The sequence below is a fragment of the Eriocheir sinensis genome, chromosome 11 (assembly GCF_024679095.1).
Source record: "Eriocheir sinensis breed Jianghai 21 chromosome 11, ASM2467909v1, whole genome shotgun sequence".
In the NCBI taxonomy this organism is placed as follows: domain Eukaryota; kingdom Metazoa; phylum Arthropoda; class Malacostraca; order Decapoda; family Varunidae; genus Eriocheir; species Eriocheir sinensis.
In genome coordinates, this window is record NC_066519.1 from 23,909,384 (window position 1) to 23,923,878 (window position 14,495).

Sequence of the window (14,495 nt, forward strand, 5' to 3'; positions counted from 1 at the left end):
TAATATGCTTCAATTAGTGCAGTTTCACTTTCATTGTATCAGGAACATGACAAGCAATCGTTCATTTCTTGTTTTATTGTCTTCCTGATTACCCATTCGGTATGAGTAACACACGTATACACTACACACTCAGATACACAGGTACAGTTGGCAACACTGCAGACAGGTTACGGTGACTGATACAAGTGGAAGAGAGTCACGCCGGGGGACACACTGATGTTCCTAAACAACTCGTCGCTCGCTAACTTTGCAATGCCTTCAACTTCCCTCGTGTCCCGTGGCTCTTCGCTCCGCCGTGCCTGAAGTGGATGTTGCGGTGGTGAAAGGTGTCCAGAAACGCGCTCTTGCTCCGCTGACGATACATGTGGCGTGTGCGTGCGTGGCGGTGATGATAGTGGTGGTGGTGGTGGTGGTGGAAGTGGTGGTGGTGGTTTTGTTGCTAATGACACCACGCGCCGCAGCATCGCCGCCTCCTGCAGTAAGTTGTGTTGCTCCTGCTGAGACACTCGCACCCTCGCTAGTAACTCAGCACTCTGCAGGGTAAGATTGGGAAATAGTGGAAATAGTATTAGTAGAAGTAGTAGTTATAGTTAGTGGTAGAAGTAGCAGTAGTAGTAGTAGTAGTAGTAGTAGTAGTAGTAGTAGTAGTAGTAGTAGTAGTAGTTGTTGTTGTTGTTGTTGTTGTTGTTGTTGTTGTTGTTGTTGTTGTTGTTGTTGTTGTTGTTGTTGTAGCACTAGTAGACTTCACTCAGAGGGTTTATCATCTATATAGAGCTAGGTGACTAAACCATTGCAAAACTAAATTTAGCTTATTATTAACAGACACAAAATATTCAATAACATGTAACATGCACAATATGATAATAATAAGAAGAAGGATAATGATAATAATAGCTAATAAATAATAATAATAATAATAATAATAATAATAATAATAATAATAATAATAATAATAATAATAATAATAATAATAATAATAATAATAATAATAATAATAATAATAATAATAATAATAATAATAATAATAATAATAATAATAAAAATGATACCTATATTGATTAAATTCTCATTGTTTTACGATTCTGTTTGCAAGATTTAATACTTGCTTTCTTCTTTGAGAATGGGAAAATGTGTGTGTTGTGTGTGCGTGTGTGTGTATGTGTGTGTGTGTGTGTGTGTGTGTGTGTGTGTGTGTGTGTGTGTGTGTGTGTGTGTGTGTGTGTGTGTGTGTGTGTGTGTGTGTGTGTGTGTGTGTGTGTGTGTGTGTGTGTGTGTGTGTGTGTGTGTGTGAATCCCTCACCCCCACCAACTAACCAGCCAACAAACCAATCAAAACAAAGCCACTACAAATCATCAGGAGTCAAATTAACAAGTCCGTGAACACAACACTTCCCTCACAGGCACAGTCCCCACCTTCTGGACAGCGCCTCGATCCGGCTATGCAACATGTGGCTGTACTGGTCCACCGTGTCCAGTCTTAGCGAGGCCGCCTTCAGTAGGACACGGTACTTCAGACAGTCCTCACAGGCGCCCACAACCCCCTTGCTCCGCCCAGCCAGTCTGTCAAGCCGGGTGCTCTGTTTGTCTACATCCTGCTGTACCTCCACCAGACCCTCCCCCACGATTTCCAGGATCTGAGCGTATGAACTGCATCTTTCACATTCCTGGCCTTCCTCTTTACTTTCCTGGTCTTTCTCTTCCAAATGTTCATCTTCCGTCTCCCCTTCCTGCTTCCCTATGGAGTTTTCTTTGTCCTTCGTTTCGTCTTGCTTAATTTCGTCATTTTCATCTGTCTCTTTTGTCAAACTCTCCCCTTCCTTTTGATCTTCCTGTGATATGTCTTCCCCCTTTGCAGCCTTTTCTTCCTTCTTCTCTTCTTCATTACTTCCTCTTTCCTCTTCCATGCCGTTCTCGTGTTCTTCATTTGTGTTCCCATCTTTATCACTGTTCTCTGTATTAATGTCTTGATTACTCGATTCTTCGTTCTCATCATTGTCTTTTTCATGTTCACTGTTGCTTTCCGTGTTTTCCTCGTTTTCCTTCTCAGTTTCTACTTCGTTTTTATCTATGTCACTTTTTGCATCTTTCATATCGCTATCTTTTACGTGGATATCGTTTTCCTCTTTCTTCTCCTTTTCTTCTTTCTCTCCACTTCTTTCGTTTTTTTCTTCTTCATCTCCAATATCATTCCCGCTGTTATTTTCCTCATTTTTTACTTGGTTTTCATCTATGTCACTTTTTGCATCTTTCACTTCGCCATCTTTCTCAGGGATATCATTTTCCTCTTTCTCCTCCTCCTTTTCCTCTTTCCCTTCACTTCCATCGTTTTCCTCTTCTTTATCCTCAATATCATTTCCACTATTCTCATGGGTATCGTTTTCCTCTTCCTTCTCTTCCTCCTTCTCCTCTTTCCCTTCACTTCTTTCGTTTTCCTCTTCTTTATCCCCACTATTATTCTCGCTATTATCCTTCATCTCATTTTCTTCATCTTTGTCGTCATTTTCTTTTCTCTCATCTTCATCATCATCATCATCATTATCGCCATTATCATTATCATCCTCTGTTTTCACTCCTTGTTCCTCATTGTCAGCTGTGGCGGGGGAGGTGGTGGAGGTGGTGGTGGTGGTGGTGGATGGCGTTGTAGTTGTGGCGGTGGTGGGCACGACAGTGAAGGTTGGTGGAGTAGTAGTGGTGGTGGGGGTGATGGTAGATAGAGCAGGTGGTGTAGTGGAGGTGGTAGTGGTGGTGGAATCAGGTGGACTGGTGGCAGTGGTTGAGGGCGTAGTGGTAGTGGTGGTTGTAGTGGCTGCAGTGGTGGTGGAGGAAACATCTGGATTGGTAGCAGGGTCGTGGGTAGGGGTGGAGGACGTAGCAGTAGTGGAAGGGGTAGTGGTTGCTGTGGTAGTAGTGGTGGTGGTGGCTGCAGTAGTGGTGGAGGAAACATCTGGATTGGTAGCAGGGTCGTGGGTGGTGGTGGAGGACGTAGCGGTAATGGAAGGGGTAGTGGTTGCTGTGGTAGTGGTGGTGGTGGTGGTGGTGGGGGCGTTTAGCGAAGTCACACTGGACAAGGCAGCCAACCCACGGCCCATCTCCTCCAGCTTGATTCTGCCAGCACCAGGGCGGGGAGGAGAGAGGCAAAGAAAAAGAACAGTTACAAATAGGCTCCTCTTCCCCTTACCTCTGCCTCTTTATCCTTCAGGGCGTCCATGGCTCGCTGGTAAAGCCCTCCACACGCCCTCAGCTGCTCCTTCCCCCGCACTACCTCCTCTCGCTCCTTCTGCAGCTCCTGACGAAGTGCTGCGACTTCCTCTGCCTTCTGTGCGTGGATTTCCCTGCCCGCCCCCGACATTTTGTACTGCTCTCTCTCTCTCTCTCTCTCTCTCTCTCTCTCTCTCTCTCTCTCTCTCTCTCTCTCTCTCTCTCTCTCTCTCTCTCTCAAAATATTAGAGACAATGCGTAAAAGTAAGCCTATGGTGGGTGACTACAAACTATGAAGCAAAGTATAATCACTGAAAACACTAATTGATAAGTAACTAATGAAAGACAATGTTAAGAATTACGTAAATGAATGAAAATAGATTGCTTAATACCCGTTTCATCATCTGTACCGTAAAAAGTAATTCAGCTAATCCATAAAAGGTGTATCTGTGTTGTTTTACCTGTGCGTCTCGCTGTCTCGCGCTAACTGTTCTCGCAAAGCCGCCAACTCTTGTCTCAGCGCCTCGGTGGCCTGGCTCTGGTCCCTCGCTGCGTTCTCCACCCCCGCCACCTCGGCCTCTGTCAGTGAAACATCGCCAGTGAGGACGCAAAGAAGTGAATCCAACCTATTGCTCGGTATTATAAGACACTCGCTTCTCACATCAGCTATTTCTAAAGGTCAAAGAGGGGATCAATCGGGCCCTAATGAGTGTTTTTAGGTTCATGGTACAGAAGGGTCAGACTACTACCAGGGTCATAAAACTACTCCTGGGAATGCCCAAAATCCTACGAAAGCCTTGTCAAATATGTGAACTTGGGCGCCGATATGTTTAGTAATTCGTCCATATTCTTCGTTCACTAAACTGGTCCAGAAGTCTCGCCCCTCCCTCAGCCTCCATCCAAGGTAAGATTGACCCCTAACTCCAACCTCCTTTTACGTAACCAATCAGCTGCCGTAGTTTTGGAAGAGGCGGGGCTTCTGGGTCAGTTTGGTGTGAACGGTGACAATAGATGACAGTAATATAAAACGAATGAATGAAGTAGGAAATGTATAATGGTGAAACGGAAATGATGGGTTAGAGTGAAATTAAGGAGAGAGGTGAGTGAATGAAGGTGTAAGAAAAATAAGTCATGAAGTAAGGGGAAGGAAAAGAGAAGGAAGCCAATTGGAAAATACACACGAGGAAAATAGTGGGTGAGGGAAGAAGTAGAAATGCAGAGAAGGAAGTAAAAGTGGAGAAACAATGGATAGAGAGAGAGAAAGAGAGAAAGGGATGATGGCAGTGAGGGCATGAGTGAAGGAGTGACGAAAACCTTAAAATAGGAGACAACTGCAAGTTTATGAATGAGATAATTAGCTAGTGAGTGAGAGTAAGGTGTAAAGGAGAGCGAACAGATTAAAAAAAAGACGTAAATTAGTGTTACCTTACCATGAGAGAGAGAGAGAGAGAGAGAGAGAGAGAGAGAGAGAGAGAGAGAGAGAGAGAGAGAGAGAGAGATCCATCCCTCTTACCGTGTCGGGAGTGGAGTGCCTCAAGGGCCTCCTGAAGCTGCTGTCCGGCCGCTAATCTTTCACTCTTTACATCGTCAGTCGAATGCAACTCTCCGGGCCGCCCTCCACCCTACGAAAACAAGAGTACCATCAATAGTATCCTCTCAGTAGTAATAGTAGTAGTAGAAGTAATAGTAGTAGTAGTAGTAGTAGTAGTAGTAGTAACACACCTTCGCTAGCGCCGTCACAGCCTGCAGGAGCCTCGCCGTGTCCTCCCTCGCAGCGTCAAGTCTTTCCTCGAGGTCCTTTGCCCTTGCCGCCCCCGCTGCCGCCTCGTCACTCCGTCTGTGTGTAGGGAAGGGTTTAGGTTACTACTACTACTACTACTACTGTTACTACTACTACTACTACTACTACTACCACCACTACACTCACGTCACGAGGATCTGGTCTAGTCTGGCTGTGGCGTCCAAGGTCTGGCTCCTCTGTTCCTCAAGCTGGTCCTCAAGGCGTCTCCTCGCATCCTCGGCCGTTCTCAGGTCACTCTCAAGGAACACCACTTTTCTCCCGCCCTCCCGCGCCTCCTCCCGCACCCGCGCCAGCCTCTTTTCCAGCTCCTCCCGCTCGGCCTGGTGGTGATGGATGGGTGTTAGGTTAAGATGAATGTTAACCTGTTTTTTTACGTGTATCTCTGTGTTTTTCTTCCTCTATGTGTCCCCCTGTTTGTTTTCTGTCTGTCTGTTTGTCTGTCTGTCTGTATAATTCTGTCTCATGTAATTAAAATAAAGTAATAACGATAATAATGATAATAAGATGAACAAGAACAATAATAACAGCGAAAAGGACTACTACTACTTCTACTACTACGACTATTGCTCCTCCTCTTCCTTTTTCTCCTCTTCCTACTACTACTACTACTACTACTACTACTACTACTACTACTACTACTACTACTACTACACATAATCACCTGTAGGCTCGCAATCCTGTCCTCCGCGTCTCTCGCCTCCCTCTCCCTCCCCGCCGCCTCCCTCACCCTCCTCGCCTCCTCCTCGTCCAGCTGACCTCGAAGCCGCCCCGCCTCCTGCTGCGCCGCCGTCAGTTCACCGCTCAGTTTCTCCACCGCTGACTCACTGCTCGCGCGGACCTGCAGAGAGAGAGAGAGAGAGGTTGGGGGGAGGGTTTATCAGTCATCCCTTGCGTGTCCTCCGCAGTTCTCTCTCCCGGGATTGGCCTGAGTGATGTTTATGTGGCTAATCCGAGACACACTCTTGCCCGGACGAGAGGGAATGTAGACTGAACCGGAGCTAAGTCACGCCAGCTTGATTACTCCTTTTGGCGTAAAGTAAAACAGAAAACAGCAACGTATGATAAAACAGTGATGTATAGATAAGACCTATTGACCTCTATCTCTAACTAGCCAAGTCATGCCAGGTTAACTTACTTCTGGCATCAAGTAAATTCTTAAGAAAAACGATTATGTATGAAGTAAGACCTATTGATAAAGAAATATCTCTCAGTTTAAATCTTTCATTTAGTGTAATACAAGACGGAAAAATGGTAAAGTATGACAAAATAGTGATGTATAAAATAAGACCTACTGACGAAAAATATACATCTCTAACCTAACCTGAGCTAATCACGCCAGTCTGAATTGTCCTTTTAATATGAGACAGAGTATAGTAACGTATGGTAAAACAATGATGGAGAAAATAAAACCTCAATAGAAATAACATATATATATATATATATATATATATATATATATATATATATATATATATATATATATATATATATATATATATATATATATATATATATATATATATATAAAAACCTAACCTGAACAAATCGCGTCAGCTTAAGACTTCCTCTTGGCATAACATGAGACAAAAACCAGTATTGAATGATAAAATAATGATGTATATAATAAAACCTGGCAATAGAGAATTATCTGAATACGATAAATCAACCCAGACACAATGATTACGAAATCCATAAAGAAGACATGATATGAGTAAGAGAGAAGAAATAGAACAGAATTTAAACTTTACTGCAGATAAGATACAAGACGGGGCGAGTCAATGACAGGTAAAATCGATACACCTGTGAAGCGTACTTCTCTGAGTATCGATGAATTAACTACTGACAGGTGACTCACTCTGGCCAGGTGTGTGTAATTCACCACGGCCTGATCACGAGTTGGACTCGCTTTCGCCAGCAGGTACCCTCCCGACACGAGCAAGTCCCTGCTCATTATCGTCAATCTCTGGGCACTGCCAGGACCTCACACACCATCCCCCCCATCCCCCTTGCTCAAGGGGGGACTAACCACTCCTAGTCAACGGAAAGAATCCGGCCTGAGCGGGGCTCGATAGTTTTTTTTTTTTTTTTTTTTTTTTTTTTTGTGTGTGTGTGTGTGTGTGTGTGTGTGTGTGTCAGGGATGGAGTATTTGTATTCGGTATTCGTATTTGAACACATTCGAATATCACATTTATGTTTTTTTATATTCGTATTCGAATAAGTCTTGATAGAAATCAAAGTATCCTCGTTCGTATTCGCATACAAGGGAAAAGTATTCGTATTCTGCGAATAATCTGGCGAATACTTCAAAATTTATTATCAGAATGACATCCGTTGTTCCTTAAAACTCTAGCCTCCTGGGCGGACATGTAATCGTCGTGTAAAGTACAAGTTCATGAGCTCATATTACTGTTGCATAACTGTAGAACAGTGTTTTACTCGTACACAGTTACGTCAACAAAGCATTTTTCAATGAAAAGTATTCATGGATGTATTCATGAATCCGAATACACTGAAATGTTTTTAATTCGATTAAAAAAAAAATTCGTACTTGAAATCGAATTAAAATCATATCAGTGTATTCGAATTCGTATTCGTTGGAATCCGATGTATTTGTATTCGATTACACAAATCTTATATTCACTCCATCCGTGGTGTGTGTGTGTGTGTGTGTGTGTGTGTGTGTGTGTGTGTGTGTGTTTAATTAAATTAAAGGTTGCAGTTGAGATTATGATTGTGTGTATGATTAGGACTGCTGAGGAAGCTTCGCGTGTGTGTGTGTATGCTAACCTGTGCAGCCTGGGCGTGTGTGTGTTCCGCCAGGGCAAGGGCGTGGCTAAGGCGGGCAAGGGCTTCCTGCTCCCGCCGCGACACCGCTGCCAACGCGTCCTCCAAGCGGGCAACCTCCGCCTGTAAGATCTCCTTCTGCCTGTATCGGGGAGATGAGGTAGTGAGAAGGTTAAGAAAGGAAGTCCAAGAGAGTGTGATGGAAGGTGAGAAGAAGAGAGGGATGGATAGAGTATAGGGATGGGAAGGGAAGTAGAAGAGAGAAATAAATGGTAATAGGAAGAGAGAAGGTGACATGGAAAGGAAAGAAGGGTAAGAAGAAGAAGAGGAGGATAGTAAAGGAATAATTATAAGAAGATAAGGGAACAAATGAGGTAGGGTGAGGAGGAAGAGGAGGAGGATGGGAAAGGGATATAATAAGATAAGGGGAAAAGGAGGAAAATGAGGGATGGTGAGGAAAAAGAAGAGGATAGCAAAGGATATGATAAAGGGATAAGGGACAAAAGAAAGAGGGTGAGGAAGAGGCGGATAAAGGAATAGGATAAGATGAGGGAACTATAGAGAGGATGAGGAAGACGAGGATAGGAAAGCCATATAATAAGATAAGGGAACAAAAGAGGGAGGCAGAGGAGGAGGAGGAGGAGAAGGAAGAGGATTGGAGAGAGTGTTCGTAGTAAGAAAAGTAAGGGATGAGAATAAAACGAGAGAGAAAGGAGAGAAAGGGAATGGCGCGGGTATATAAAGGATGAGGAAGAAAGGAAAACAAACAAAAAACAAAAGAGAATCAAGGAACAGGAGCGAGTATGAAATAAAAAGGATGATGAACCGACAAGACAAATGGAGCATGATAACAGATGAATGAAAAGCACAATAAAACGAGGAAGAAGAGAGAATGGATGAAAGGGAGGCCTGAAAGAGGAGAGGAGAAGATCAGAACAGGAATGGAAGGAGATGGAAGAGATGAAGTAAAAATAAATCGAAAGAAAAAATGAAGAATAGAGAGGAAAGAAAAGAGATGGATAAGGTGAAATTAAAATGGAAAGAAACCTGACGAAAATAAATAAATGGAAAGAGATGGAAGAGACAAAAGCGAAAGAGAAATAGAACCGAAAAAGGAAAGAAATGGAAGAAAAAGAGAAAACATTAATGACAGATGAGAAAAATATGGAAATAGCAGAAGATGGAAATGGATGAAAAATGGAATGGGAGAAAAAGAGAAAACATAGATAACAAGAAGAAAAAAATATAGAGATGGCAGAAGATGGAGAATGGAAGATGAAAATAATAGCTAAATGGCAGAGCGAGGATATTGGAGGCTTGGGATGAATAGATATTGATTGTGTATTGATTGCCTGACCTTATGAGAGTGGCTGTCGCGGCGTTGGGTGACGGAGCCGGGCTGGAGCAGGTCGATTCTGATCCCCCTTCCTCCTGCGGGTTTGAATAAATGAGCATCACATGGCTCAGGGGAAGGATGAAAGGAAAATACATTAAATTATCCAGGGTTTATTTGACGTCTTATAGATTTGAAAATAGAGGTATGGTTTTGATTCTATTTTTGCACAACAACATCAAGAACAACAACAACAACTGCTACTATTACTATTACTCCTATTTCTACTATTATTACTACTGATACTACTACTACTGATACTGATACTACTGTTACTTCTACTACTACCACCCCCACCACCCATACTACTACTACTACTACTAAAAAAAAAAAAACGCTAACAATATTTGACCGTCACTCCTTCAAATACACGAGAATCACCTAGAAATCATTACGTGCATAACAAGGGAATCAGAAGCCTTATCTTGGAGTGTTTGAACTAGACTGTAAAGGTTCTACTTCTGACGTCACTACCTTGAATCACTCCTGACATTTGCGTGAGAAAGATTGGAGGAGGAGCAGGAGGAGGAGGAGGGACTGAAAGGTAGGAAAGTAGATGAGAAGGGAGGAAAGGTCGGAGGGAGGAGGAGAGAGGAGGGAGATTAATGAAAGTAAGGGAGGGAATGAGGGAGGGAAATAATGGAGAGTACACATGAAAACAGTAATAGGTAAGGGAGACTAAGGTAAGGGAGAGTAATGAAGGGAGGAGGAGGAGAGGAAAAAGGGGACCAGGGAAATTTTAAAGGGAGAGAAGTAAGGAAAGTAATAAAGATGTAAGGGGGGAAGGGGAGAGACGGAAAATTAAAGGAAAATACACACGAAGAAGAAGGGGAAGAGGGAAAGGGGGGAAGAGGTAGAAATGAAGGGATAAACAGTAAACATATAGCAAGTAGATAGATAAAATAGTATAGCAAAGTGGAGATAGATAGTAGAGTAAAAATAATAGTAAAAATGGAGGAATAAGGAATAGATAGGTGAATGGGTGGAGAAAATTAAAAGAAACATGAAGGAATAATGAAAAAAAAGTCGAGAAAAGAGTTAGAGGTAAGAAAGAGAGGGTAAATAAAGGAAAGAAGGAAAGCGGTGATAGAAAACAAAAAAAGGAATAAAGAGAAGGAAGAGAGAAGCAAAAAAATGGAAGAGAGGAAGAAAGGAAAGTAGCAGAGGGAACGGGGAAGGAAAAGGGTGAAATAGAATAAGAAATGAAAGCAATAGAGGAAACAGAGAGAGGAATAACGATTAGAAAACAATGAAAGCAGTAGGAGAAGAAAGAGAAAATGAGAGAAGGAACGGAGAAAAAGATAAGTGGAAACGGAAGAAGAAAGAGAGAAAAGACCAACGGAAAAGAAGGAAAACATGAAAAGGAGGAGGAAAAGGAGTAAAGAACAGAGAGAGAGAGAGAGAGAGAGAGAGAGAGAGAGAGAGAGAGAGAGCATACTTAGCCTACATACCAGTGCTTGCGTGAGTGTAGTGGATAGTCGGCGGTGGAGGTCCTGGTTGTCCTGCGCGAGTGTCCTCAAGCCCTCGCCCACCGACACCACCTCCCCCTGACGCCCCGCGAGGAGGAGGAGGAGGAAGTGATGAAAGGGAGGCAGAGTAAGGAATGAACATAAGAAAGCAATGAAATGCAATGGGAAGAGAGAGAAAATGTGAGCGGGAACGGAGGAAAGATAAAGTATGAAGACAGGATCCATATTTCAGTAAGAAGGAAAATATAATGAGACAATAAGTTAGGTGAAGGAGGAGAGGAAGGAAAATGAAAGGGAAGCAGAGTAAGGACTGTCAATCAGAAAGCGATGATATGCAAAAGGAAAACAAGAGAAAATGTGAGAGGGAACAGAGGAAAGATAACGCAGAAAGATAGGATGCATATTTCAGAAACAAAGAAAATATTGTAAAGCAAATTAAATGAAGGAAGAGTAGGAGAACGCGATAAAAGTGGAGTAGAAAGACAGGATTTCACATTTCAGAAACAAGGAATACAATGAGAAAAAAAAAGATGAAAGAGAAGAAGGTGAGACGTTAAAAAAAAAACATCAATTTCTTAATCCTTATGACCGAAGATATCACACTCACTTGATTATTTCCAGGAATAAAAAAATAAAAAATAAAAAAAATAAAAATGAAGGAGGTTTCTGCACAGCTTTGTCACAAACCTTCAGGAACTCGTTTTCTTTTTCCAGCTGAGCGATGAGGTTCTCCTGGTGGCGCAGTAACTCCAGCAACCAACGCCACGCCCCGCCGCCACCCTCACCTGCACACACACACACACACACACACACACACACACACACACACACAGGGAGGACCTTGTGATTAGAAACAATGGAAGATCAAAAGGACATTAGTACATGTTAAAGAATCAAGACTAGCTACGGAAACAACATTAAGAAGTTTAGGTCGGTATTCTGAGACCCTTCCGCATCTTATATCAACTATTTCCAAAGGCCAAGAAGGAGATTAGTCGGGTGCTAATGCGTGTTTTTAGGTTCATGGTGCAGAAGAAGGGTCAAACCGCCACCAGGGTCATAAAACTACCCATAGCAATGCCTAAAGCTCCTACGAAAACCTTATCAGATATGTGTGGGCGCCGAAATGTTAAAAATATGGCCCTTAGTTTCAAATATAGGAGTAATAGTTATTGATGTTTGGAGTGAGCTGGAAGGGAGAGTGGTGCAGGCAAGGAACATGAATGACCTTGAGACTACGCTGTGTAAAGTAGATAATTATGGAGACAGAAGACGAAATTAACCCCAGTTTTCTTTGCTATAACTAGATGCGTACATTCATTACCTGGAGACATTGTTAGATAAAGGTAGATAATTGTGGAGACAGAACAAGACGAAACTGGATTAAAGAGGATAATTATGGAGACAAAATAAAAAGAAAAGGTCTCATCCTCTGTACTACAACTAAATACGTACATTCATGACCTTAAGACATCGTTAGATACAAGTAGATAAGGAAACAGGACAAGACAATCGACTCAAATCTGCACTACAACTTGACAAATACAACTAGATAAAAAATTAATCATAATACTTTGAAGATAACTAAGAATACGAAAATGACTCAAATCCTTAATGCTAGAACTACATTAATACAGCAACAACAACAACAAAAAAACATACACACCAGACAGGCCAGGAAAGTTTGCCAAAGATTTAGTAACATAAGAACTTGAAGACATTGCAAAAAGAGAAAGAAAGAAAGGTAGATAGACAGACAAATATATAAAAACAACTAAATAGAAAAAAATAAAAACCATAAACACCAGACAGGCCACGAAAGTTTGCCAAAAATTTATCAGTAACATAATTATGAACTTGAAGAGCTTGCAAGAAAGAAAGAAAGAAAGGTAGATAGACAGACAGATAGATAGAGAGAGAGAGAGAGAGAGAGAGAGAGAGAGAGAGAGAGAGAGAGAGAGAGAGAGAGAGAGAGAGAGAGAGAGAGAGAGAGAGAGAGAGAGAGAGAGAGAGAGAGAGAGAGAGAGAGAGAGAGAGAGAGAGAGAGAGAGAGAGAGAGAGAGAGAGAGAGGGGGGGGGGGGCTAAGCTCACCTGCTGAATAGTGGGGGTAGGGGGCGTGGGGGGGCGACGCGGGCTCCTCAGGCTCATCATACAGGAGGTGTTTCAAGCGGGCCACCGCCTCCCTGTACCGCAGCGAGTCCCCCACGTCCATGCTGCTGATGACGATGATGATTGTTACCGTTGTGATTATTTGTAGTAGTATTAGCACAAGTATTAGTGTTGTTGTTGTTGTTGTTGTTGTTGGTCTTGTTATTTTGGAGGTTGTTATTCTACATTGAGGAGATTTTGAGCACACACACACACACACACACACACACACACACACACACACACACACACACACAAAGATCGACAATAAAGAGCACTTGTTCATGTCTCGGGAGGGTACCTCATGGCGATTACGAGTCCAACACGTGATCAGGCCGTGGTGAACTACACACACACACACACACACACACACACACACACACACACACACACACACACTCACATGCTAGGGTAGTCACAGGGAAGGGCAGTGATGTAATAGCTATTGATTTAACTTATATTACCACTTTGCGAAATGCTGCCAACGTCGATATTACTACTACTACTACTACTACTACTACTACTACTACTACTACTACTACTACTACTACTACTACTACTACTACTACTACTACTACTACTACTAACCTTCGTTCTCATAACCCTCCTCACTTTATTTTTACTAATGCAACAAAAACAACAACATAGTAGCATCAATAACAACAAAATGAACTTAAAACACACACACAGACACACACACACACACACACACACACATGCAAATCTTACCTCATAGGCGTTATTGCAGTCGTAAATTCCTGGATGATTAACTTCAGAAAATTGTGGGTTATGTTATTGTATTTTTAACTTTTTTCTTCTTTTAGTGCAACAAACGCGTAACTCACTGCACCGAACCAGTAATCTTCCCACTCTCTCCTTTTTCTCTCCTCTTTTCTTCACATTTCCTTTTCTTTCCTCATATTTAGTCGCCTTTTTCTCCTTTTCCCTTTTTTTTTTCTTCGTACTCCTTAACATTCATATACTAGCCAATTTCTCCTCTTCTTTGTTCTTTTCCTCTCTTTTCATCGCATTTGGTTCTCTTTTACAATGTTTCTCCGCTTTTTCTCTCATTTCACTCTTTTTCTTCGTCCTTAACATTCATTTATCCACTAATATCACAACTTCTCTCTCTTTCCTTTACATTTCCTTCTCTTTTCTCATATTTCTCCGTTTTTTCTCCCCTTCCCTCTTTTACTTCGTCCTTTATAACATTCATTTACCTCTTAACTTCACCGTAGCTTGCTGGAGGACCGCATTGCTTCCTTCTACTGTTTATGTTTCGTGGGAATGACGAGGAGGAGGAAGCGAGCGAAGAGTTGTATAACCTTTGCGGCCATGTGCCTGACTGACTGACTGGCTGGTTGAGTGGCTGTGTGTGTGTGTGTGTGTGTGTGTGTGTCCTGGCTACATTGATTTTTCCCCTCCTCTTCCACCTCCTCCCTCTCCTTACCTGCTCTCTCTCTCTCTCTCTTTCTAACACACAATAAGCATCCATCACTATAGAACAAACACAAAAAAATGGAATAAAACATATTTTTTTCACGGAACCGAGATTAGAATGTAATAATTTGTCTCTTGTGTATGAATTGTTTGTCCTCTGTAGTAATTTTTCATAAGCTCGTGTTACTACCAATCTTTTTTTTTCTTTTTTTTTCTCACTTTTTTTTTAATTTGCCGCCTTTCTGATCTTTACATACACT

At 42.2% G+C, this 14,495-nt stretch overlaps 1 protein-coding gene across 4 annotated transcripts; it reads right to left on the reverse strand.

The window, feature by feature from the left end:
• Positions 1-133: 133 nt before the first annotated feature.
• On the reverse strand, positions 134-14,129 carry LOC126997080 (uncharacterized protein DDB_G0290685-like). 4 transcript variants are annotated; one of them, XM_050858139.1, is made up of 13 exons: positions 13,525-14,129; positions 12,739-12,863; positions 11,334-11,431; positions 10,629-10,724; positions 9,142-9,215; positions 7,788-7,926; positions 5,661-5,837; positions 5,126-5,319; positions 4,921-5,035; positions 4,712-4,820; positions 3,660-3,777; positions 3,179-3,332; positions 134-533 (listed from the first exon to the last, which is right to left on the reverse strand). In XM_050858139.1, exons 1-13 carry the CDS (start codon positions 13,527-13,529, stop codon positions 168-170), a joined length of 1,770 nt encoding a protein of 589 aa, XP_050714096.1. In that variant the 5' UTR covers positions 13,530-14,129; the 3' UTR covers positions 134-167. The 4 variants fall into 4 exon arrangements, with proteins under 4 accessions (XP_050714096.1, XP_050714095.1, XP_050714094.1 ...); XM_050858138.1 differs by lacking the exon at positions 3,179-3,332 and adding an exon at positions 1,414-3,105 and having other exon boundaries at positions 378-533; XM_050858137.1 differs by lacking the exon at positions 3,179-3,332 and having other exon boundaries at positions 392-3,105; positions 12,739-12,860.
• Positions 14,130-14,495: the final 366 nt, after the last annotated feature.